General features: G+C 41.6%; 1 protein-coding gene across 3 annotated transcripts in view; it reads right to left on the bottom strand.

The window, feature by feature from the left end:
* Nucleotides 1-3,948: 3,948 nt before the first annotated feature.
* Nucleotides 3,949-26,597, bottom strand: part of PEX1 (peroxisomal biogenesis factor 1) — a gene marked incomplete at both ends in the record, with an annotated part of 61,598 nt that continues 38,949 nt past the window's right edge. For all 3 annotated transcript variants that reach the window (XM_080701375.1, XM_080701376.1, XM_080701374.1), the window contains 8 exons: nucleotides 3,949-4,033; nucleotides 8,197-8,327; nucleotides 11,757-11,954; nucleotides 15,972-16,202; nucleotides 19,770-19,946; nucleotides 21,090-21,193; nucleotides 21,285-21,427; nucleotides 23,253-23,317. In XM_080701375.1, coding sequence (XP_080557501.1) covers nucleotides 3,949-4,033; nucleotides 8,197-8,327; nucleotides 11,757-11,954; nucleotides 15,972-16,202; nucleotides 19,770-19,946; nucleotides 21,090-21,193; nucleotides 21,285-21,427; nucleotides 23,253-23,317 — 1,134 coding nt within the window. The remainder of the gene's footprint in view (nucleotides 4,034-8,196; nucleotides 8,328-11,756; nucleotides 11,955-15,971; nucleotides 16,203-19,769; nucleotides 19,947-21,089; nucleotides 21,194-21,284; nucleotides 21,428-23,252; nucleotides 23,318-26,597) is intronic.

Here is a 26,597-nt window from a genome sequence, read left to right on the forward strand (position 1 = left end):
CTTTCTGTCATTATAACAAATATCTGAAATAGTCAACATATAGAGATAAAAGGGTTTTTGGCTCAGAGTTTTGGAGATTTCAGCCCATGACTGGTTGGACCCTTTGCTTTGGGGCCTGTGGTGAGGCACGCATCATGGTGGCGGTGCATGGTGGGGCAGAAAGACAGAGAAAGGGCCAGGGGTTCCAGTTTCCCCTTCAAGGCCACTCCAGTGACTTGAAGACCTTCCCACTAGGCCCTTCCTATTTTTATAACCAGATGTGGTGGCACACGCTTGTAATTCCAGTACTTGGGAGGATGAGACAGGAGGATCATAGCTTCATAGTCAGCCTCAGTAATTCAGTAAGGCTCACATCAACTTAGCAATACCCTGTTTCCAAATAAAAATAAAATGGGGCTGGGGTGTGCCTCAGAGTTAGAAGCACCCCTGGGCTCGATCCCTAGCAACACACACACAATGGAGGGCGCTGTCCTGGTGGCAGCAGTGGTCAGGATCAATGTGCTGATCACAGTGTAGATACCATTGGGCTGCCCCTCTCCTGGCTTCAGCTGTTGAGGGGGCTCCAGCTTGGGGTCACCGCTTCTGCAGGGCTGGGCCTCGGGGCTAACCCCTTCCCAAGTCCTCTGACATAGTTAGTGCCATGCTGTGCCAGAGGACTTGAAAGTTCTGGGCTTCAGGGAGGAGGCTGCTCAGAGGTTAAGAAGAGAACAGCCCACCAACAGATGCCCTGTCCTGATGCTCTAGAAATGTGGGTAGGATTTCCTCAGACTGGTTCAGATCATCGTAAAACATGTGTAAAGTTCTACTCATCAGTTGAACTATGGCCTGTCTTCTGATGTTGTCACCTGACTCTATGTATACTGATTGTCGGTTTCTTGGAAAGAAGACATCAATTAAAAAGTTAAGGATAGAGCCAGGCGTGGTGATGCACGCTTGTAATCCCCGCGCTTGGGAGGCTGAGATAGGATTGCACAGGTTCGAAGCCAGCCTCAGCTACTTAGTGAGGCTCTCAGCAACTTAGTGAGACCCTGTTTCCAAATAAAGTATAAAATAGGTCTGCGAGTATAGCCCAGAGGTAGAAAGCCTCTGGGTTCCACTCCCAGTACCACCAAAAAAAAAAAAAAAAAAAAAAAGTTAAGCATACTAGGTGTGGTGGTGCACACCAGTACTTGGGAGGCTGAAATCGGAGGATCACAGGTTCGCAGCCAGACTCCGCAGCTTAGTAAGACCCTCCACAATTTAGTGAGATCCTATTTCAAAGTAAAAAATAAAAAGGGCTGGGGGTGTACCTCAGAGGTAGAATGCCCTTGGGTTCAATCCCCAGCACCACACACACAAATTAATCAGAACTAGGGAGTGGCTCCATGGGAAAGCACGTGTTCATCATGCTAGAGGCCCTGGGTTTGCTACCTAACAACCCCCCCAAAAAAATCAGATCAAATTGACACACACTGTAGTTAAATGTGTTTATAAAAGTATAGTTCAAGAATTGTGAAACCTCAAACCAAGCAGTATGAAACTGGGTTATGGGATGTTTATAAAGGAGGAAGGTGGAAGGATTTTGACTTTTTTCATGATTGTTATATGTTAACATTCTTTTTTAAAGCAGAGCTATTAAAGCTGGTTTGTCTATCGCCATTCGGTTTAATTTCACTGTATTATGGTGACAAGGACATAGTGTTTCCATTATTTTTTCTTTCTTGTGTGTTCAAGTGGGGATTGAGCCCAGGGGCATTCTATCACTGAGCCATACACTCAGCCATTTTCATTTTTTACTTTGAAAGAGTCTCGCTAAGCTGCCCTCGAATCTGTGATCCTCCTGTCTCAGCCTCTCAAGTACTGAAATTATAGGCAGGGAGAAGAATTTTGGGGTTACCTATTTCCTCAGTTTTGTCAGAAGAAATATCTGACACAAAAATCTATACCGATTCATAGATAGTAACTAATAATCGGATTAATTTGGAAACAACACAACTGGCCCTGGGGTCTAGGGGAAAGGTGCCTAGAAAATATTGGTGTGCTGGGTGAATGGCTGCCTAAAAGCCTCCGGTGGTTTTAATGAGGTGGTCAAAATGGCCTCTCTGTGTCCGTCAGTCTTCTCCTCCAGCTACCCAGTGGTCATTCAACAGATTCATGAACAAAGTGTCCAGGATGGCAGGGTGGGGAGTCCCTGCACAGCCGCCTGGAGGTCCACAGCAGGGGAGACCCACGAGCCTGGCTGCTGGCTGACTGCCATGGGCTCCAACACACAGGCAGCAGGAATCCGTCCTCCCTGGAGGGGCCGCATCCTGGAACCGGGCTTGCTTATCAGTCCTCCAAACTCCTGCCAACACCATTTCTCATAGACTAACGCCTTTCACGTCGCTCTGCAGTGACGACGGGTAGTGGGCTGCCTGTGAATCCACTGGATTCAGCATAAACACCTAACACCTGAGAAAGCTGACCTTCTAGGGAGAGAGCTCCTTGTGAGGCTGGAGAGCTGTCCCCAAAGATGCGGCATATTCAGTATGCGCTGCACAGCAGTGGTCACAGCCTAACACAAGGATCCGAGGAGCAGAGCGCAAGGGAGAATGACACTTCCCCGCTTTGCACTCGGTGACCCATGAACCCCTGCTTTCATCCCCTGTGACTCTGAGCTCTGTTGATTTAGAGGGAACCAAAGGAAGACTACTTCTACCATGGGAACACAGCCATGATTCCAGTGTGTTAGAAGGGAAGTGTTATGATTTTGGCCCAGTGAACTGATTATAAAGAAAAATAAAGAATTGTTAGCTAGGTGAGGTGGTGTACGTTTATAATCTCAGTACTTAGGAGGCTGTGACGGGAAGATCTCAGATTCGAGGACAGCCTCAGCAAGTAGTAAGATTCTCATCAACCTATGGAGACCGTTTCAAAATAAACCTGAAATAGGGGTGGGGGTGTAGCTAGGAGATAGATTACCCTTGGGTTCAATCCTCATTACAAAAAAAAAAAAAAAAAAAAAGAGCTGCTACACAAGGGAGGGTGGGCTCTGTGGGTAGACCTTGGTGAACTATGACGATACTTAATGGAAGACTTGCAACCTTAGGAAGGTTGACCAGTGGCTCAGATGAGAAAGGTTTCAGGCCATCCCACCAGGAAAGGTCCCTCATCCCCTGAGGGGCTGGCTGAAGTCGCAGGAACATGGAATAAGTGATGGAGCAGGAGGGTAGTCAGCACCGCCTGAGACCCGTCACCGCCGTGCGCTTACTTAACGTTCTCGCTGCGTTTCCCCCTTACCTGGTTACTACAGAGTTTGTTATCGGGTACATAGTTTGTATTGATGGTGGCCAACAATTTAGCTCACAGATGAACAGAATAACAAGGTAAAGTCATGCTGCGACCAGGAGGAATGGACATCATCCAGACCCGGTGGTTTGGAGCCGGATGTGGATTTTCCAGGGGATGTAATCTCATTTCTGGTGAAGGGCTAATTGAATTTATTTGAACTGTGTAGAAATTCCACATATTCTGATACAAGAAGAGCAGATAGTTGGCTTAACAGATGGTAGGATTTTTCTCCCAAATAAATCAAGAAATTTGTAAGCAGAAATTTTGTCAAATATTAGAAAGATATTAAATAAGCAAATGTGAGTTCTAAGAAATGTATTTAATTACATTCTTGATATTTTTTCTTCAAAGGAGAAATAAATTAGTACCATCACTTAGCTAATATTATTTAAGGATTTAAAATAGATTTATAAGAAATAAAATACAGAATTTGTCATAAATATCTCAACTTATTCTACAGTATCAATCTCATGTAATCCTGATCATTACATAATCACAGCATTTACCAATCAGTGATATTACGGATTAGCCAAATTTGTTAAATTAAAAAGAAATTTACAGATACCTTTTTAAAATTTTTTACTATTACAATGTAGGGACAAGCAACCAAAAAGGGGAAATAAAAATTGGAACTATATTTTATGCCAAAGTTACTTTCTGTCCAGGTCGAAACATTGTTCCACTTTGACTTTTTCGCTTCTTTGGATTTTGAAAGTTCTCATACCTTAAAAAGTCAGAGATAAAAAAAATTTAAAGAGTAAGAGATAATAAATATAAACATCATAATTACAAAAAAGATAATGGATCATTTACAATATTATATATGCATGTGTATGTATATACATATTTAATACACACATATGAGCCGGGCGTGGTGGCGCACGCTTGTAATCCCCGCGCTTAGGAGGCTAAGACAGGAGGATTGCACAGGTTCGAAGCCAGCCTCAGTGACTTAGTGAGGCTCTCAGCAACTCAGTGAGACCCTGTTTCCAAATAAAGCATAAAATAGGTCTGGGAGTGTAGCCAGAGTTAGAAAAGCCCCTGGGTTCCACCCCCAGTACCACACACACACAAAAATACACACACACACACACACACACACACACACACACACACACACACACCTATTTTTATTGAGACAAGGTGTCACTATGTTGCCTAGGCTAGCCTAGAACTTGCAGCTCAAGTCATCCTCCAGCCTCAGCCTCAGCCTCAGCCTCAGCCTCAGCCTAGGGAGTAGCAGGAACTACAGGCATGTGATTTGCCAATGCACTTGGTCCAGAAGTATGTTTTAAGAGAAGAAAGGGAGTCAAGTGTGGTGGTACATGCCTGTCATCCCAGTACTTGGGAGGTGACAGGAAGATCATCAGTTTAATGACAGCCTCAGCAGTACAGCAAGACTCTGAGAAACCTGGTGAGATCCTGTTTCAGTACCAAATAATAAAATAGAGCAGGGAGTTGTAGCTCAGAGGTAGAATGACCTGAGTTCCACCCCTAGTACCACAAAGAAAGAAAGAAAAGGAGAAAAGGAAAGAAAGAAAGAGAGAAAAAGAAGAAAGAAAGAGAGAGAAAGGGAGGGAGGAAGGGAAATAACAAATTAGAACAAAACTTGTTAACAAAAATTAAAGAGAGTTCTTTTTTTTTTTTGTGGTACTAGGGGTGGAACCCAGAGGCTTTCTACCTCTGGGCTATACTCCCAGACCTTTTTTTATATTTTATTTGGAAACAGGGTCTCACTAAGTTGCTGAGAGCCTCACTGAGTAGCTGAGGCTGGCTTCGAACCCGTGCGATCCTCCTGTCTCAGCCTCCCAGGCGCGGGGATTACAAGCGTGCGCCACCACGCCCAGCTAAAGAGAGTTCTTAAATTTTAAAAAAGTTAGTTAAAATACAAGGGTGTGATGGCACATGTCTGTAATCTCCACTACTACGGTGACTGAGGCAGGAGGATCACAAACTCAAGGCCAGCTGGGCAACTCAGAAAGGCCCTGTCTCAAAATTTTAAAAGAAGCCGGGCGTGGTGGCACAGCTTGTAATCCCCGCGCTTGGGAGGCAGAGACAGGAGGACCGCGCGGGTTTAAAGCCAGCTGCACTGGCTTAAGAGACCCTGTTTCCAAAACTAAAAAAATAGGTCTGCGCCAGGCGTGGTGGCGCACGCCTGTAATCCCCGCGCTTGGGAGGCAGAGACAGGAGGATCGCGCAGGTTTGAAGCCAGCCACGCGCGCTGGCTTAGGAGACCCTGTTTCCAAATAAAAATGTAAAAATAGGTCTGGGAGTGTAGCCTGGAAGTAAAATGGCTTCCAGGAACACCAGTACCACCAAAAAAAAAAAAAGGTCTGGGAGTGTAGCCCAGAGGTAGAAGGGCTTCCAGGAACCCCAGTACCACCATCAAAAAAAAAAAGAAAAAGAAAAAGAAAAAGGCTTGGCTAGGCATGGTGGTGCACGCTTGTAATCCCAGCGCCTGGGAGGCTGAGACAGGAGGATCACACAGGTTCAAAGCCAGCCTCAGCTACTTAGGCTCTCAGCAACTTAGACCCTGTTTCCAAATAAAATATAAAATAGGTCTGGGAGTATAGCCCGGAGGTAGAATGCCTCTGGGTTCCACCCCCAGTACAACAAAAATAAATGTGGCCCAGTGGCACAGTACTGTCTACCACAGAGGCCCTTGTACAATCCCCAGCACTGCAAAAGATCACAAAAACAAATGGCAAAAATAATATAAATAACTCTTAACTTTTATAGTTTTAATCATTATTAAGATATGAATTTTCTGCAATGAAACTGGTCAAGGGTAGAAAAATACTGCAACACTCAGGGTTCAGTGAGGATGCCGAAACAACACCTTCACATTCTGCTGTTGAAACACACATTGTACAGAAGCTCCACAAGGCAGTTTGGCAATCTATTTTTATAACCTTAAAAAACGTGAGTATCCTGTGATGCAACAATTCTACCTTTCTCCCAGTGAAATAATTCCGTTGCAAACATTCAGCTCTAAGAATGTTCATTACCATGCTGCCTGTAACACTGAAAACCTGGAAGCAATGTAAGTGTCCAAAAACTGGATATCACAACATAACTATACTATGCAATGACATAAAAAACAAGAAGTAACTTCTTTAAAATGTAGAAGAATATTCAGGATGTATGATAACTAAACAAGAGACAGCTATATAATATGATGTGTGGCGTATTCTTATTTTACAAAGAAAAAATACAGCGGGGTGTGGTGGAGCACACTTATAATCCTAGGATTTGGGAGGCTGAGACCGGAGGAGCACAGGTTTGAGGCCAGCCTCAGGAACTGAGCAAGACTCTCGGCAACCCTAGCAAGACTGTGTCAAAACAAAGAACAAAAAAGGAATATAAAAGGAGTGGAGTGAGGATGGTGTCACTTGGAGGCAGACGGCTCCTGGGTTCAATTCCCAGTACGACCAAATTAATTAATTAATTACTATAGAACGGGTCCCAGTTAGCTGGGTGTGGTGGCACACACTTGTATTCCCAGTGCACTGGAGGCTGAGACAGGAGGACTGAAGGTCTGCGGCCAGCCTGAGCTACGTAGGCCCCTCACAATTTAGTGAGACTCTACTTCAAAATAGGGAACAAAAAAATAGGCTGGGGGATGTAGCTCAGAGGTAGAATGACCCTGGGTTCAATCCTCAGTACTGAAAAAAAAAAAAAAAAGGAATGGTTCTCAGTTTGTGGGCCTCAGCCTCATAAGTAGCCAAGAGTTATTATAAGAAAACTATAAATCTCAACGTGTACTAAACCTGATCCACAAATGAAAATTTGCATACAAATGTTCTTAAAATTTTTAAAATACAAATAATTTTAAAATGAAGCAGGTACATTTTTCTTTTCTCTCTTTCTTTTTTTTTTTTTTTTTTTTTTTTTGGTGGTACTGGGGTTCCTGGAAGCCCTTCTACCTCCGGGCTACACTCCCAGACCTATTTTATATTTTTATTTGGAAACAGCGTCTCTTAAGCCAGCGCGGCTGGCTTCGAACCTGCGCCATCCTCCTGTCTCCGCCTCCCAAGTGCAGGGATTACAAGCGTGCGCCACCACACCCGGCTTTCATAAATCTTATAAACCATATAATTAGGATCACTTAGAACTTTTAATTTTCCTCCTTTTTTCTTCAAGGTTACAGAAGTTGCTGGGTGCTCAAGTGCATAGTTACTACTATATTTTTTTCAGTACTCAGAATCAAACCTGGGGACTCCCATGTGCTAGAAAAGTGCTCTACCACTGACCCGCAAGCCGACCCCATTGCTCAAGCGGCTTCAATTAGACCACCGTCACGTACCAGTACTGGGGACTGAACCCAGGGCATTCTACTACTAAGCTACATCCGCAGCTTTTTTTTTTAATTTTTAATTTTGAAACAGTGTCTTGCTAAGTTGCCAAGGCCAGCTTGAAACTCAGGATTCTCCTGCCTCAGCCTGCTGAGTTGCTGAGATGTGTACTATTATGCCTGGCTAAATTACATTTCATTATTCAAAATTATAATTCTCTATTTTGAAAAATAACTTTTATTTGCAGTACTGAGGACTGAACCCCAGGGGGGTGCTATCTCTAAGCTATACTCCCAGCCCTATTTTATCTTTTTATTTTGAAACAGAGTCTCACAAAATTGTGAAGAGCCTTACTAGTAGCTGAGGCTGGTCATGAATCCAGGACAGTTCCTGTCTCAGACTCCCAAATACTGGGATTATAAGTGCACTCCACCATGCCTAGCTTGAACAATAGCTTTAAAAATGTAAGTGAAAGCCGGGTGTGGTGGCCCCTGGGTTCCATCTCCAGTTCTACCAAAAAAAAAAAAGTTTAAGTGAATAACTATGCTACCTGTGATAATATTATACTTTCAAATAAGAACCAGTTACTCACAGCTCCGCAAAATTCTTCCAGTCATCTTCACTAATGGATGGTCTCGTGTGACCAAGTGCTGCCATTAAATGCGACTGACTAATTGCCAGGCTGGTTTTGGTCGGCCCTGGTTGGTTAAGGGATTCATCCTCCTCAAATAAAAAACAAATTAAGGAAAAGTTAACTTAGGAATATGATGAAAATAGTGGCTAGGTCATTTCTTTTTATCAGTTCTGTGAAACCACACATTCCTTTTCTTAGAACTAAAACTCATTTGAAAGCAAGGAAGTGCATAACCATTTGACTGAGTCAATGTGTTTTGTACCTTATTCATAAATAAGGCTCATTTAGGAACCAAAGAAATAGGTATCAAAAGAGGATAAATGTCAAGGACTTCCGGGAAGATGGCGACCGAGAAAAGTGGGGCTTAAGAGCCCCGCTAACAACAAATCTCCATTACCACAAAATCAGCGCCTTTCAAAGCCAGAAAACAACATCACCAGAGAAACAAACAAAAAAAAATCACAAGGCTCCAGAGAGAAAGCGGACTGAGAACAGAGCCACAGAGGAGATGCTCACGCCCGAGGACGCAGCCTCACGCCCGAGGACGCGGCAGCAGCGCCATACTGCTGGCGGACCCGGCGAATTCACGGGATGGCCACAGCAAGGTGATGTGAGCCGCTGTGGAACAGCCAGGCGGGATTTCTCGGCGCAGAGAGCATCTTAAGCTCCCAGTGGCCGAGCTCAGCACACGCTGCAGGGATTCAGAGTGGAAATCACCAAGAAGAAAAACGCCAGCCCCACAGCCGAGGGCGTAGCAGCGGCGCCATATTGCCACCGGCGGCAGCAGCAGCAGCGAATCCAGCGAGACCAGTACAGCTACATCTGCGTACTCAAGAACAGTGAGTCAAATTGCGGGCCACAGAGGAGAAATCCCAGTACTGTACTCCCTGGGACTTGACCCAGTGGGGGAGGGGCGGTGGCAGTGATATCACACCATAGGAGAACATGCAACCTGGCACCCCCCACAGTCTAAAGCAGCCTCTATCGACTCTCTGGGTCTGAGACTCTGTGATACAACCCAGTAAAGGAGTAGTGGGGTCTGAGATACTACTGAATCGAGATCCAGAGCACCTTAAGCGAAGTCATAGTGACCCAAGGGAAGAACCCAGAGAAGGCACAAACATCCGAAATCATGGGAAAGAGGAATAATACTGGAGCAATGAATGCTCACAACCCCACAACATCAGAACCCAATAAAACAGAAAATCAGAGATTTCTAGAAGATCAAATCAGGAAAATAACTGTAGAAATAATAGAGGTGCTTCGAAAAGAACTCAGAGAGAGCCAAAAAGAGATAAAGGATGCAATTAATGAAGTAAAGGCCTCAATTCAAAGCACAAACAACCGATTAGAACACATGGAGAACAGAATCTCGCTCTTAGAAGATGATCATTCCAAAAATGAATGCATAGTTTCTAATCTAGAAAAAAATATCCGACAGCAGGAATCTGATATTGAAGAAATATGGGCCCATTTTAAGAGAGCTAACCTAAGAATAATTGGAATAGAGGAGGGAAAAGAAAGTGAAACCAAAGGGATCAACAATCTCTTCAAAGAAGTAATAGCAGAAAATTTTCCAGACATAGAGCAAGAGGTTGATACACAGGTCCAAGAAACTTATAGAACTCCCTTTAGACAGGATCGGAGAAGAGGATCCCCACGCCACATAATTGTCAAAATGACCAATGTGGAAGCCAAGCAGAGAATCTTAAAGGCAACAAAAGCAAAGGGCCAAGTGACATTCAGAGGCAAACTAATTAGAATCACTCCAGACTTCCCAAACCAAGTTATGATAGCCAGAAGGGCTTGGAGTAACATATTCCCAATTCTGAAAGAAAACAACTTCCAGCCAAAAATTTCCTACCAAGCAAAACTTTCTATCAAATTAGAAATAAGAAGCTTCCATGACAAACAGAAACTGAAGGAATTTATGTCTTCAAAACCAGCACTAGAGAAAATACTCAGAGATTAACTACAAAGAAGAAATAGGTAACACACATCAGAACTAGAGAAACAAGATTTTCCATCCAACAGACAACTAAGATTGGTTATCTGTGGAGATTCATTATTTATGTTAGTCTTTTACCTATCTCTAAAGGGTATTGTTTGCCTTTATTGTTGTTAATTTTTAGGATTCCTGTTTGGAATATTAATATACCTTCAGATATAGAATTTGGAAATATTTTATCCCATTCTGTTAGTAACTGTTAACTCTGTTTACATTGTCTTTGGATATACAACATGTTTTTTATTTTTTAGGGAGTTTGTATACTCTTCTGTTGCCTGTGCCATTGAAATCATAACCAAGAAATCACTGCCAATTTCAATGTTGTGAGGTTTTATGACCCAGATTTTCTCCTAAAAGTTTATAGTCTTAAGATTTATATTTAGGTCTTTTATCTATTTTGAGTTAATATTTGTATATGGGATTAGGTAAGGGTCCAATTTTATTCTTTTCCATGTAATTATTATTTTTCAACAATATTTAGTTAAAAGATTATTATTTCCACCACCAAATGTTCGTGGAAACCTTGTCAAAAATAACTTGACAATATAGGGAAGAATTTAGCTCTAGGCTTTTATTTAACTCCAATGGTTTATATATCTGCCTTTAGAATAGTACTATACTATTTCAATTATTGTAGCTTTATATGGTTTGAAATCAGAAAATATATATCTTCTAGCTTTGTTCTTTTTCAAGATCGTTGTGGGTACTAGAGTCCATATTCCATATTAGGATAGATTTTTTTTTCTGAAAAATAAATATATAAATATATGATAGTTCCACCTAAAAAATAGAAAAAAAAAAGCTTCTCTGGTAAGAAAGAAAGCAAAAAGAAATATTGAAATGTTATCTTTAAGTCATCAAAAGCTTGGTATCAGACAAATGAAACTCTAGGCTTTTATTTAACTCCAATGGTTTATATATCTGCCTTTAGAATAGTACTACACTATTTCAATTATTGTAGCTTTATATGGTTTGAAATCAGAAAATATATATCTTCTAGCTTTGTTCTTTTTCAAGATCGTTGTGGGTACTAGAGTCCATATTCCATATTAGGATAGATTTTTTTTTCTGAAAAATAAATATATAAATATATGATAGTTCCACCTAAAAAATAGAAAAAAAAAAGCTTCTCTGGTAAGAAAGAAAGCAAAAAGAAATATTGAAATGTTATCTTTAAGTCATCAAAAGCTTGGTATCAGACAAATGAAACTGTTATGTGAGATTATCATTTTTAATTTTTGATAAATTGCTATAATACTAGATGTCAATCAATAAGCCAAGCATGGGAGGGAGGGATAGGGAGAGAATGGGGTGGGGATCGGGTGGGGGCTGACTGAGCGATGTGTGCATGTATGTCTACAAAAGTATGTATCCCACTATGATGTATGAATACAGTGCACCAATTAAAAAATAAAATAAAAATAAAAAAATAAAAATAAAAATAAATAAAAGAGGATAAATGATTCTAAAAAAGTTTATACAATGATAGTGATAGGGAAAAAAGCCATACTGCACTTTGGCTCCGGTATCTGCTTTTGATGATACTGATATCTGCTCGCAGCTGCTCTCTCTGTTCTTGCGTAAGTTCTTGGTAACCTTCCTGGGACGCCGTCCTCAACACTGCAGGCTGTGAGAGCACCTGCTCCTTTCCAGGAAGCGAGGGAAAATCCTGAGTCATGGGGCTTGGTGCGGAGAGACAGTGGGAACTCTGCATGTCAGGTACAGTAACAAAAGGAGAAAAGAGAGATAACCATGTGTTTACCAAAGATGGCAATTAAAACTTTTAAGCAACTGGCCATAACACTTTAACAGAGATAAGTTTACCAATTTTTTTATAGTACTGGGGATCAAACCCAGGAGTGCTCTACTATTGAGTTCCCCAAGCCTGTGTGTGTGTGTGTGTGTGTGTGTGTGTGTGTGTGTGTTTGTTTCAATTCTTTATTTTAAAACAAGGTCTTGTTAAGTAACTGGAGCTGGTCTCAAACCTGTGCTTCTCCTATCTCAGCCTCCTAAGTATGGGATTACAGGCATGCATCATGACTCCTGGCCTCAGTCTGCCTTTTAATTCACTGAAATTCAGCAATTTAAAAGATGTTGGAGCCGGGCGTGGTGGCACACGCTTGTAATCCCTGTGCTTGGGAGGCAGAGACAGGAAGATCGCGCAGGTTTGAAGCCAGCCACGTTGGCTTAAGAGACCCTGTTTCCAAAATTAAAAAGTATAAAATAGGTCTGGGAGTGTAGCCCGGAGGTAGAAGGGCTTCCAGGAACCCCAGTACCACCAAAAAAATAAAATAAAATATGTTGGAGCTGGGCATGGTGACACACGCCTGGAATCCCAGTACTTGGGAGTCTGAGATAGGAGGAAAGTAGGTTCATTGTCAGCCTCAGCAACTTAGTAAGGACCTCTGCAAACTTAGGTCTTGTTTTGAAATAAAAATAAAATAGGGTTGGAGATGGAGCTCATAGGTGGAATGCCCCTGGGCTCAATCCCCAGTAACACAAAGACACAGACACACACACAGACACACACACACACACACACACACACACACACACACACACACACACACACAGTTGGTATTCTATCAAGGCTCAATGATACCTATGTTGCAGAACCATCATAGAGTGAAAACTGACAAAACAGTTTTCTTTTCTTTTCTTTTTTTTTTGGTGGTACCGGGGTTCCTGGAAGCCCTTCTACCTCCGGGCTACACTCCCAGACCTATTTTTACATTTTTATTTGGAAACAGGGTCTCCTAAATTAGCGCACGCGGCTGGCTTCGAACCTGCGCATCCTCCTGTCTCTGCCTCCCAAGCGCGGGGATACAAGCGTGCGCCACCACGCCTGGCTGTTTGTTTTCTTTTTATGCATTGTTACTTAAGTCTACCACACTAATGGCCAAGAATAGGTTCCGACTGACCCTTACTCATAGTTTTTGGCAATTAGAGTTATACTAACATTCTGGAGCATTCCTAGACAGAAATTAAGAAAGAATACAGAATTAAAAGATTAGAATTAGCTGGCCATGGTGGCATGCACTTGTAATCCCAGTATTCAGATCAAAAGTTTAAGGCCAGCCTCGGTAATTTAGTGAGAGATTGTCTCAAAATAAAAAATAAAAAGGACTGGACATGGTGGTCATGCCTATAATCACACTATTTAGGAGGCTGAGATTGAAGGATCACAAGTTCCAAACCTGCCTAGGTAACTTAGTGAGACCCTATCTCAAAATTCAAAATAAAAAATAAAAAGCGCTGGGTGTGGTGGTATATACCTCTAATTCCAATACTTAAGAAGCTAAGAAAATAGGATCACAGATTCTAGGCCAGCTTCAGCAAATTAGCAAAACCCTCGGCAATTTACAAAAAACCTGTTTTAAAATAATAAAAATAAATAAATAAATAAATAAAGGGCTGGGGGTATAGCTTGGAGATAGAATGCTCCTGGGTTCAATCCCCAGTATCAAAAGAAGGAGGAGGAGGAGGAAGAGGAGGAGGAGGAGGAGGAGGAGGAGGAGGAGGAGGAGGAGGAGGAGCAGCAGCAGCAGCAGCAGCAGCAGCAGCAACTATGGGGTATAGTTTAGCAGTAGAGAGCCTCTGTGTTGAATCCCCAACAACAACACACATACACAGTAAATAAAAAGACCAGATTTAAAACAATACCTTACTGTTCTTGTGAATAAAAATGGTTAACTTTTAACTGGGCATGGTCACACATGCTTATAATCCCAGTACTTGGGAGGCTAAGACAGGAGGATCGCAGACAGGTTCACAGCCAGCCTCAGCTACTTAGTGAGACCCTGTTTCAAAATAAAGAATAATAATAAAAAAATTGGGCTGGGGGTGTAGCCCAGTTCCTTCTCTCATTCATTCTCTCTCTCTCTCTCTCTCTCTCTCTCTCTCTCTCTCTCTCTCTCTCTCTCTCTCCCTCCCTCCCTCCCTCCCTCCCTCCCTCTCTCCTCTCCTTCCTCCTCCTCCTCCTCCTCCTCCTCCTCCTCCTCCTCCTCCTCCTCTTCTTCTTCTTCTTCTTCTTCTTCTTCTTCCTCCTCCTCCTCCTCCTCCTCCTCCTCCTCCTCCTCCTCCTCCTCCTCTTCCTTCTCTCTCTCTCCCTCCCTCCCTCCCTTTCTCTCTCTTCTCTCTTCTCTCTCTCTCTCCCTCTCCCTCTCCCTCTCCCTCTCTCTCTCTCTCTTTATGGTACTGGGAGGTGGAACCCAGGGGCTATTCTACCTCTGAGCTATAGTCCTAGACCTATTTTATACTTTATTTGGAAACGGGGTCTCACTAAGTTCTGAGAACCTCACTAAGTAGATGAGGCTGGCTTCAAACCTATGTAATCCTCCTGTCTCAGCCTCCCAAGCGTGGGGATTACAAGTGTGTGCCACCATGCCTGGCTCCCAGTTCCTTTTTTAGGAACCTGAATTAGTAAAGCAAATGTACAAAAGATGTAATAAAATATAGATAACGATGTTATGTACACAAAAAAGTTAACAGTGAACCACTATTAATTTTGGGGGAGACAGATGTTAAATTTTACTTTAATTAAATAAGAAAACTGTTATTGCTCACATTTAATCTAAATATTTTTCTTGTTGATAGACTATTAGTATTTTTCACTGTGTTCATATTTCCATAAAAAATCACAAATAGATAACATTTTGTCATCAGGAATTTTTTTTTTTTTTGGTGGGTCTGGGGATGGAATCCAGAGGCATTCGACCTCCAAGCTACACCCTCTGCCCTATTTTTTATTCTTTATTTTTAAACTGGGTCCCACTGAGTTGCAGAGGGCCTCACTAAGTAGCTAAGGCTGTCTGTGAACTGTGATCCTTAGGTTTCAGCCTCCCAAATGCTGGGATTATAAGCATGCATTACCACACCTGGCTGCTAACTTTCTAAAAAGGTTGTAAAACCACAAATGAAAAGAGACAAGCCCAGAAGAAACCAAAGGGTAATTACAACCAACTTGATACTTTGGTTTCCTCTTGTTCCCAGGCCTGTTTTAATGTTCTCAGTATGGAATGACAACAACTAATTCGCTTAATTAAAAAGAATAAGTAGCTGGGCATGGTGGCACATGCTTGTAATCTGAGTATTTGGAAGGCTGAGACAGGAGGATCTCAGGTTCACAGCCAGCCTCAGCTACCTTAGCAAGGCTCTCTGCAACTTAGTGAGACCCTGTTTCCAAATAAGAAATAAAATAGGGCAGGGGTGTAGCTCAGAGGCAGAATGCCCCTGGACTCCAGTACCAAAAAAGAAAAATATTTAGAAAGAAAAAGAAGCAGGCGTGGTGACGCATGTTTGTCATCCCAGCATTTGGGAAGCTGAGACAAGAGGATGTTGGTTTGAGGACAGCCTCAACTACTTAGTGAGTCCCTTTGCAACTTAGTGAGACCCTGTTTTAAACTAAAGAATAAAAAATAGGGCTGGGGGGTATAGCTTGGAGGTATACCTGGATTCCATCCCCAGTATCACCAAAAAAAAAAAAGAAAGAAAAAAGAAAGAAGGAAAGAAAGAAAAAAAAGGAGAGAAAGAAAGGGAAGAAAGGGAAGAAAGAAAGAAAGAAAAAAAGAAAGAAAGAAATGAAGGAAGAAAGAGACTATTTTACTGAGAGACCAATCAATCAGGAAGAATATGTTGGGGTTGGTCGAGAGATACATGATTTTCTAACTTTACACCAACATACAGCTTTTACTTCAGAACTGGACAAGATGCCTGCATGAGATACCAGGTCCGAAGAGGTTCCATTCCCAAGTTCTGATTCATAAGAGCTCCCAAAGTAGAGCCGGTACATGTTGAATTTTGATTCATCTGGGAGGATCTCAGACATCTCCAGAGAAACAAGGGACTGATCTAAGCCACTCTCTCCATCTCCAGCTGAGTCATCAGAGCCACTGCTGTGGTTAAGGAAGACCATTGAAGACAGACTCAGGTCGCTATCAGAGCTAGAACCACCATCCTAGAATATACAGAAGGACAACCAGTGTAAGATCACATACCCACGGCTCAGGAGGAAACAACACAGGCGCCATTCTAACAGATGGAGACAAGGAGACTCGAGGCATTTTCCCAACAATGTCACTAATTCTCTAATGGTTGTAAGGGACAGAGTAAAATTTTAACTATTAAAATAATTAACAGTAATTCTTGTACTTGGAAAGCAAAGACAGCAGGATCACAAGTGTGAGGCCAGCATGTGATATACTTAATGAGACCCTATTTTTATTTTAAAAAATTTGGTGGGGTACTGTGGATTGAACCCAGGATCATTCTATCTCTCAGCTACACCCCCAGCCCTATTTTATTTTTTATTTTGAAACAGGGGCTCACTAAGTTGCAGAGGGCCTCACTAAGTTACTGAGACTGGCCGCCAACCTGCTATCCTCCTGTCTCAGCCTCCCAAGTACTGGGATTACAAATGTGCGCCGCCATGCCCAATGAGACCTCATTTCAAAATAAAAAATAAAAAGGGTTGAGGTATAGTTCAGAAGTAGAATGTCCCTGGATTCAATCGCTTGTACCAAAATAAATAGGAACAATGAAATGGGATGTATAGATAACTTGCTAACCATCCCCTCAAAACAGTCTGTAACAAATCTGGGACTCAGAACTCACTCTCAGTTTTATTTTTACATCTCTCCCTTTCTATCTCTATTTTTCTATTCCAAAATGATAAATCAACAACATTATAAAGTGCGTTTTTTTCTTTTGGTGGTACTGGGGTTCCTGGAAACCCTTCTACCTCCGAGCTACACTCCCAGACACCTATTTTTTATGTTTTTATTTGGAAACAGGGTCTCTTAAGCCAGCGCGGCTGGCTTCGAACCTGCGCGATCCTCCTGTCTCTGCCTTCCAAGCGCAGGGATTACAAGTGTGCGCCACCACGCCTGGCATAAAGTGCTTTTTAAATACACGCCTTTTGGGGGAGTAAGAGGGGAATTAGCAAAGGAAACTTCAATTTCTTGCCAAAATAAAGCACAAAAATTTGGGAGTGTCTGATTCAGGAACTTTAGTGTCTTCAAATATTTCCAGCAAAATGTGGGGGAGAAAAACATACAGAAAACTCCTAGAAGTTATACAGTAAAGTCTATGATGTAGCAAATATCTACTTCAATCACTAAAATCAAAATAGTACCCGCAAAGCAAAGGCTGATTCTAGGGCTGGGACTCAGAAAGCAAAATATAAAGAACATCTTGTATCAGGAAGTAAGGAAGCGATCAAAGAATGACCAGGCCCTATCATAAGGGTACGGGTGTCATCCTCAAGAGGCTCCTATTGTCAACTTCAATTTGATCTTCAAAATAACTTTAATTGACTAAAGAAAATCAAAGTATAAGCCAGGTGTGGTGGTACAGGCTTGTAATCCCAGTACTTGGGAGGCTGAGACCAGAGGATCTGGGTTCACGGCCAGCCTCAGCTACCTAGTGAGGCGCTCCACAACTTAGTGAGACCCTGTTCAAAATAAAGAATAAGCCGGGCATGGTGGCACACACTTGTAATCCCAGCATTCAGGAGGCTGAGACCGGAGGATCACAGTTCGCAGCCAGCCTCCACGACTGCTTAGTGAGGCCCTCTACAACTCAGTGAGATCCTGTTTCAAAATAAAGAATAAAAAATAGGGCAGGGGGTATAGCTCGGAGGTCGAATGCCCCTGGGTTTCATCCCCAGACCCGCAAAAATAAATAAACAATTAAATAAATAAATAATAAAAAATCAGGCTGGGGATGTACCTCAGCGGTGGACTACCCCTGGATTCATTCCCCAGCACTACACACACACACACACACACACACACACACAAATTAAAGTATGAGCCAGGCATGGTGGCACATGCTTGTAATCTCAGCATTTGGGAGGCTGAGACCAGAGGATCGCGGTTTGTGGACAGCCTCACCTACTTAGTGAGGCCCTCCGCAACTTAATGAAATCCTGCTTCAAAAAAAACAAAAAAAATAGGGCAGGGAGTGTAGCTCTGAGGTAGAATGTCCCTAGGTTCCATCCTCCGTACTGCAAAAGGAAAAAAAAAAAAAAACAAAACAGGCTAGCCAGGTGTGGTGGCGCACACTTATAGTCCCAGCATTTGGGAAGCTGAGACAGGAGGATTGCACAGGTTTGAAGCCAGCCTCAGCTACTTAGTGAGGCTCTCAGCAACTTAGTGAGACCCTGTTTCCAAATAAAATATAAAATATATATTATTAAAATATAAAATAGGTCTGGGAGTATAGCCCAGAGGTAGAAAGCCTCTGGGTTCCACCCCCAGTACCACCAAAAAACAAAAACAAAAAAACCACCAATATCCTTAACACCAACATATAACCAGGCACACTAGTGCATGCCTGTAATACCAGTATGAGACAGAAGGATTGCAGGTCAAGGCCAGCATGATGTACTTGGTGAGACCCTGTTTGAAATATAAAAAGGGCTGGGGGTATATGTTTCAGGGGTAGGATGCCCTGGGAATTCTATTGCTAGTAATCATTCCCCCAAACACATAACTCACTAACCTCTTTTTGTCTATGTGCTTGTGTATGTGTGTGAGCATGTATATATGTATATGTATATGGTTATGGTTATGGTTATTTTTAGTGTGTGTGGTACTGAGGATTGTGGTATCAAGGGCTTTTTGTCTCTGAGCTACACCCCTGGCCTTTTTTTTTTTTTTTTTTTTTCTTTTCAGTACTGGAAATTGAACCCAGGGGGATTCTACCTCTGGGCTATACACTCTCAGCCATATATATATATATATATATATATATATATATATATATATATATAATTTTTTTTTTCTTTCAGTACTGGGGATGGAACTCAGGGGCATTCTACTTCCAACCTGAACCCTTAGCCCTATTTTTTATTCTTTATTTTGAAACAAGGTCTCACTAAGTTGTACTTAGTGAGAAGGGCCTCACTAAGTAGCTGAGGCTGTCCGCAAACCACAATCCTCCTGTCTCAGCCTCCCAAATGCTGGGATTACAAGCGTGTGCCACCACACCTGTTTTTTTTTTTTTTTTTCTATTTTGAAATAGGTTCTCACTAGTTTTCTGAGGCTGGCTACAAACCTATTATCCTCCTGTCTCAGTTTCCCAAGTACTGGTGGTACCTTACACACATGCACCAGCATGTCCAGCCCCCTAGTCCTACTTTTTAATTTTAAAATTTTTCCTCTTTTTCTTATTTTTTATTTTGAAACAGGGTCTCAGTAAGTTGTGGAGGGCCCCACTAAGCTGCTAAAGCTGGCCACGAACCTCAGCCTCTTAAGTCCTAGGACTATATTGCAAGAATGGGCCACCATGCCTGGCTAATTTTTGCCAATATTAAGGTAATGTTTCTTTAACAGATATCAAATTCTTTGGAATTATAAAATTTCTGCAAAACATAGATTCCAATCATGGAGCATTCAACAGAGGTAAATTTAAATTTCTATACAGTTTCAGCAGTTACCCAAATGGCATCTTTTCAAGGTTGAACACTGGCCACTGAGCTGCTGTTACACTCATAAAAGTCGTGGTGATCCTGCACACACACCTGGAGTCCACTGAAGAGCAGCCTTCCCTGTAAGGCCTCCAGCTGCGCGTTGTAGAGCAAAGCTTTGAGATCAGCTCCAGTAAAGGAGTCGGTCACTGCTGCCACATGCTGGAGGTCCACATCATCTGCCAGAGGCAGAGAGTCACTAAGAACGTTTAGGATTTCAAGACGTGATACCTGAAAAAGAAAAACTAATTGATTTAACAAATAACAAACAACAAATAATTTTAAATTGTGTATCATGACTTTTTTTTTTTTTTTGGGTGGTACTGGAGTTCCTGGAAACCCTTCTACCTCTGGGCTACACTCCCAGACCTATTTTATATTTTTAATTGGAAACAGGGTCTCTTAAGTCAGCGAGGCTGGCTTCGAACCTGCGCGATCCTCCTGTCTCCGCCTCCCAAGCGCGGCAATTACAAGCGTGCGCCACCACGCCCGGTCCCAGCCCTATTTTTTAATCTATATTTTGAAACAGGGTCTCAGTAAGTTGCAAAGGGCCTTTCTAAGTAGATGAGGCTGTCTGTGAGCCATGATCCTCCGGTTTCAGCCTCCCGAATGCTGCGATTACAAGCATGCACCACCACACCCGGCTTGTATCATGACTTTTTTATAAATTAATTTTTCATATCTAAGAAGCTTCACTAGTAAGTTGAGAAATATACAAGTCTAATATCTACCTTCCTTGGAGCTTTCTCCCTAATAGAGGGACACAGGTAGGAAAATGATTGGAAATCAGCATCATTAACGATTCAATGTAAATAATTTCCTGTTCGGGCTGTGGTTATTTTTTAGATTTGGGCAATGTGCCAATAAAGGAAAATATAAATAATTTAAGTAACAGCTACATGTGACATACATTCAGGTATTTTATACCTCTATGAATTTGCCTACCTAGGCTTTCATTAATTTATTCATTAGTTTCTAAATTTGAGAGGAAGTATTGGCACAAGACATGACCAATGGAAACTATATCTCGATGTGACCTAACTACATGCTTACTGTTAGCATACCTGACTCTATCTGATTTTAGGCAGGGTAAGGGGTGTATGACCACAGCACACAGAGAATGTGGACATATGACACTTTAGGTTTCTTGCCTTTTTTGCCACTTGGCCACACTGAAGAATTACCAAGTTTTTAGACTTGCATGGAAAGGGCTGGGCCAGGGAGAGGCCTTGTATCTAACTCAGAATCTTTTGAGCAAACAGTCACTCAAGCCTTTGCCTTTAAGCACAATCACTGTTACCTGGCAGAAGTACAGTTCACAAGGAAAGAGTGTCGAATTTGTTGGGTTTTGAACTCTAAATATGAGATTGTCACCTGATCAGGAGGAGGGCAGTATACGCATCTATCCAGTCGGCCAGGCCTGAGCAGGGCAGGGTCAATCAAGTCAGGGCGACTGGTAGCAGCCAATACATAAACACCTGAGAGGGGAAAAAAAACAAACTTTTTTCTTATTACACTCGATAAAATTTTGTTAGAACAGCAGTATATTTTTGTGTTTGCGATGATTACCCTGTAAGCCTTCTACTCCATCCAACTGAGTTAGCAACTGGTTAACTACTCGGTCCGTAACGCCTGTATTGTCATGACCTCTTCGTGGAGCAATGGATTCAAATTCATCAAAGAACAGAATGCAAGGCTTGGCAGCCTGTGCTCTGGGGGGAAAAATAACATTTCCTATTGGAATAATGCTTCAGAGTTTGTGAACTAATTCCATACACGTACACACACACACACACACACACACGCGTGTGTGTGTGTGTGTGTGTGTGTGTATACATATAAAGCATACATGTATTTATTTTAACCATCACAACCAAACTTTAAAGAGGCAACACATATGTAATTATCCTCATTTTCAGTAAACTGGGTCTTAAGAGAGGTCAAGGTGTTTGTCTAAGATCCTTGCTTTCTGGACAAGTAAGGAACTAGAACCTGAGTCTTAGTAAGTAAAATGTTGCACTGATTTTTATCATAAGTGACCATGTTATAACTGTTTATCAGCTATTTTACTTCTTTTGTGAAATATCTATTCATTTCTTTGCCCACTCAAAAGTTGGCAAGCTCATGTTTGTATTGTTTATTTTTCAGAGCTCTCTGAAAAACAAACTTTAATAACTTATTTTATATTTTTTCTCATTTAACTTTGAATTTTTGCTGCCAGGGATTGAACCTAGGGCTTCTTACAGGTTAAACATGGCTCTACCACTGAGCTGCACCCCTAGCCCTTGACTTTCAATTTTATTAATGTGTTAGTTAATTTTGTTTTAATTCAAAAGAAGAGAACATTAATTCCATTTCTGGCAACAGAAGTTGCCTTGCACTGGCCTTCAACCCTGATCCTCTTGTCTCAGCCTCCAAGTGCTGGGATCACAGGCAGACACCACCCTATCCAGTTGGAACACACTTTTTTTTTTTTTTTGGTGGTACTGGGGGTAGGAACCCAGGGGCTTTCGACCTCTTGGCTATACTCCCAGACCTATATTATATTTTATTTGGAAACAGGGTCTCACTAAGTTGCAGAGAGCCTCACTAAGTAGCTGAGGCTGGCTTTGAACCTGTGCAATCCTCCTGTCTCAGCCTCCCAGGTGTGGGGATTACAAGCTTGTACCACCACGCCCGGCTGGAACATACTTTTTAATTGAAAAACTCTCCACAACTCTCATTTGATTATTTTTAAACTCAAATATTACCTTCTGAGTCGAGTGTGGTAGCGCATACCTGTAATCTCAATACTTAGGAGGCTGAAATAGGAGGTTCACAAGTTCAAGACCAGGCTCAGCAACTTAATGAGATTCTCAGCAACTTCGTGCGACTTTGTTTTGAAACAAAAAAATTTAAAAAGGGCTGGGGGTGCAGCTCAGAAGTAGAATGCCCCTGGGTTCAATTGCCAGTTCCAAAAAAAAAAAAAATTACATTCTGTATTCATATTCATTTTTATGCATGTTCAGTAATAATTATATTCTTTTAAAATTAAATTTGCCATAGTAATCTTGATTTATGAGTCGAATTAAAAATTGGAAGAAAAATATTTAGAACTTAAAAAATAACAGAAATCAGAGATAATTATTTGCTTCATGTAAGAATCTACCCTAACATTCTTTGAATAACTACTTATGATTCTTCTAATTATTTCTATTATAAATATAAAACCAAACAATCTCCAAATTTTAATATTCAAAATATTTTATATTTAAATAGTATTTGGTGAAACAGACACTCTTTGCCCTTTATTAATAATTCACATAAATCATAGGTTTCCAATACTAGTTTTCAAAAAGCAAGACCAAGGGTTGGGGACGTAGCTAAGCAGTAAAGAACTTGTCTACCATATGTGAGGGCCTGGGTTTGATACTCAACATCACAAAAACAATATATGACAACCACTAAAGCGAAAGATGAGAAGACCAACACCAAAAAATCATGGATGGGTAAATAATAATGCAGTCAGTTACTTTAAAACATTCACAGGGCACCAACCTAATAAAGATGTCCCGAACAGCTTGTTCACTTGCTCCAATATATTTGCTGAGTAACTCTGGCCCCTATTAGGTAAAATAAAATTAGAGTTAAGATAAAATTACTGAAGAACAAAACATAACCTTGTTTTAGATTAAGTGTAATGGATAATGGAAAAGTTGGGGGGTTTTTGTTTCTTTTTTTAATTTTTTTTTTCAGGTCTGGGGATGGAACCCAGGGGCATTGACCTCTGAGCTACACCCCTGCCCTATTTTTTATTCTTTATTTTGAATCTGGGTCTCACTAAGTTGCAGAAGGCCTCACTAAGTAGCTGAGGCTGTCCGCGCACCGCGATCCTCTGGTCTCAACTGGGATTACAAGCGTGCGTCACCACGCCCGGCTTGTTAAAGTTTTAATATGAGTATATGGATGTTTCTTAAATACATTTAGAAAGTTAATGCATGCTGGAACAAACATCATCCTACAAGTTCTGACCTTGGTGTTTCCTCAGCTTGAACACGTGTCCCCAGATATTCTCATGACTCGCTTCTTTTATTCCATTTAGATCTCTGACAAATGCCAGCTCTTCTAAAAATCCCTGACTGACAACGCCATCTGTGAGCCACTCCATGTTCCCTGTGTTTCCACATCCCGCTTTCCTGGCCGCAGATTTTATATTGGATGTCTCTATCTGCGTGTCTCTGTCCACTATTCAAATATAAAATCCCAAAAGAAAGTTTTGTTCTTTGCTTAATCTCTAGTGCCAAAACAGTGGCTGTCACAGAAGAACTAAAGAATCATTTGTTTAGGGAAGGAATGGAGGATTGTGTGTGTGTGTGTGTGTGTGTGTGTGTGTGTGTGTGTGTGTATCTGGGGGTGGAACCCAGGGGCATTCGACCTCTGAGTTATACCTCCTGACCTATTTTTTATTCTTTATTTTGAAACAGGGTCCCATTAAGTTGCAGATGGCCTCCCTAAGTAACTGAGGCTGTCCGCAAACTGTGATCCTCTGGTCTCGGCCTCCCAAATGTTGGGATTACAAGCATGCGCCACCACACCCATTTGAAGGATTTTTAAAAGACCCATCTATCTCAAATCTTTGGAGATTTCAAAAAATGTGTAGAGACATAACTTACTTTTTGTGTGTGTTCAGTACTAGGGATTAAACTCAGAAGCATTCTAAGATATACCCCAAATCCCAATACTAATTTTTATTTTTTGGGAGGGAGCACTGGGGATTGAACCTAGAGGCATTCTACCTTTGTGCTACATTCTCAGACCGACTTTATTTTTTGGAAACCAGGTCTTGCTAGGTTGATAAGAGTCTCACTACTTGCTAAAGCTGTCCTCAAACCTGTGATTCTCCTCTCTCAGCCTACCAACTACTGGGATTTACAGGTATATGCCACCACACCCAGCTATTAATTTTTATTTTGAAACAGGGTCTTGCCAAGTTGCTGAGGCTGGCCTTGAACCTGAAAGCCTCCTGTCTGTCTCTCAAGTACTAGGATTACAGGTGGGCACCACCATGCCTGGATGAGACATAACTTATTTTAATAAGCATTTTCAATTACTAATGCCTATTTATTTTTATAGGAGTTGAAGAATATATCATCTTTCATAAAAGTCAACTGAAAGACTCAAAACAATCTTCACTGTAGACAATAAAATTAATAATGAATATAGTCTTAAATTAGGATTTTATTATTTATTTATTTGTGTGGTACTGGAACTAAACCTAGGAGCATTCTACCTCTGAGATACACCCCTAGATCTGTTTTGTTTTTGAAACAGGGCCTCATTAAGCTGCTGAGGCTGGCCCTGAAAATGTGATCCTCCTGCAGTACTGGGCTTACAGGTGTGTGCCACCACTTAAAACTGAGTAGGTCCTAAGGTGATCTTCAGTGAAGAAATCACTACCTAAAAAAGACCAAATACCGGTTTGGACATATGATCAGATTAAATAATTTCTAATACTCTGCCACCTAAATATCTATCAATGCATTCATTTTTTTGGTGCGTGTGTGGTAGTACTGGAGATTGAACCCAAAGGCATTCCACCTCTGAGGTACACCCCAAGCCCTATTTTATTTTTATTTTGAAACAGGATCTTGCTAGGTTGATGAGAGTCACACTACTTGCTGAAGCTATCCTTGAACCTGCAATCTCCTGTCTTAGCCTCCCAAGTACTGGGATTACAGGTGTGCACCACCACACCCGGCTACCCTAGTATTTAATAATATTTCTTCAATATAGTGATAAAACTATAGGATTAGAGGATGGAAGAAAAAAAAAACTAAGACAAAATATTAGAGACAAGGTAACACGCTAGTGTCAGTGAAGGGCCTCTATCTTTGAAGTACGACTACTAAGGATCTGACCCACCCAGAGAAGAATAGCTTCCTACTGCAAACTTTTCACTGGAAACTCAGCCCAAATCGTGATTTGATGATCTCATCCAGGGGGAAAGATGACATCCTTAATGGAACAATCCAGTATTTATTTGATTGATTTATTGTGGTACTAGGGATTGAATCCAGGAGTATTCTACCTCTGAACTACAGCCGCACTACTGGGGATGGAACCCAGGGGCATTCTATCTCCGAGCTACACCCCCAGCCCTATGTCTTATTCTTTATTTTGAAACAGGGCCTCACTGAGTTGCAAAGGGCCTCACTATGTAGCTGAGGCTGTCCGCAAACCGACATCCTCTTGTCTCAGCCTCCCAAATGCTGGGATTACAAGTGTGTGCTCCCACACCCAGCTACAATCCAGTATTTATAAGCATTAATCTAAAATATTATATGTCAGCCAGGCAAGCTGGTGCACACTTGGGAGGCTAAGACAAGAGGATCGTGGTTCATGGCCAGTCTCAGATATGGCAGCTGTCCTCCTCCATGCCTCCATGCTTCTGCCTCGCAGCCAGCCAACCACGGACTCAACCTCTAAACATGAGCCAAATAAATCTTTCCTATTCTAAGTTGTTCTTGTCAGATATTTCGGTCAGAGTGACAAAAAAAAAAAAAATCAGCCTAATGTACCTAATGTGACATAAACTAGAGTGAGATAGAGCCAACAAGTAAGAGAACCCAGCTCTCTCGGTCAGCAGTCCCCAGCCTCTATAGAGTCTTAAAGGTTTCCTTCCTTTCAGTAGAGTTTGATCTTTTTTCTGAATATTTATGTATAATTTTATTAATTTATTTTTATTTGTTTATTTGTCTATACAGTGCTAGGGACCGAACTCAGAGGCATCCTACCTCTGAGCCACACTTCCAGCCCTATTTTTATTTTTTATTTGGAAATAGGGTCTCACTAAGTTGATATGAACTGTATTGAGTTGCTGAGGCTGGTTTTGAACCTTTGATT

The sequence above is a fragment of the Muscardinus avellanarius genome (assembly GCF_963383645.1).
Source record: "Muscardinus avellanarius genome assembly, chromosome: 9".
Lineage (NCBI taxonomy): Eukaryota > Metazoa > Chordata > Mammalia > Rodentia > Gliridae > Muscardinus > Muscardinus avellanarius.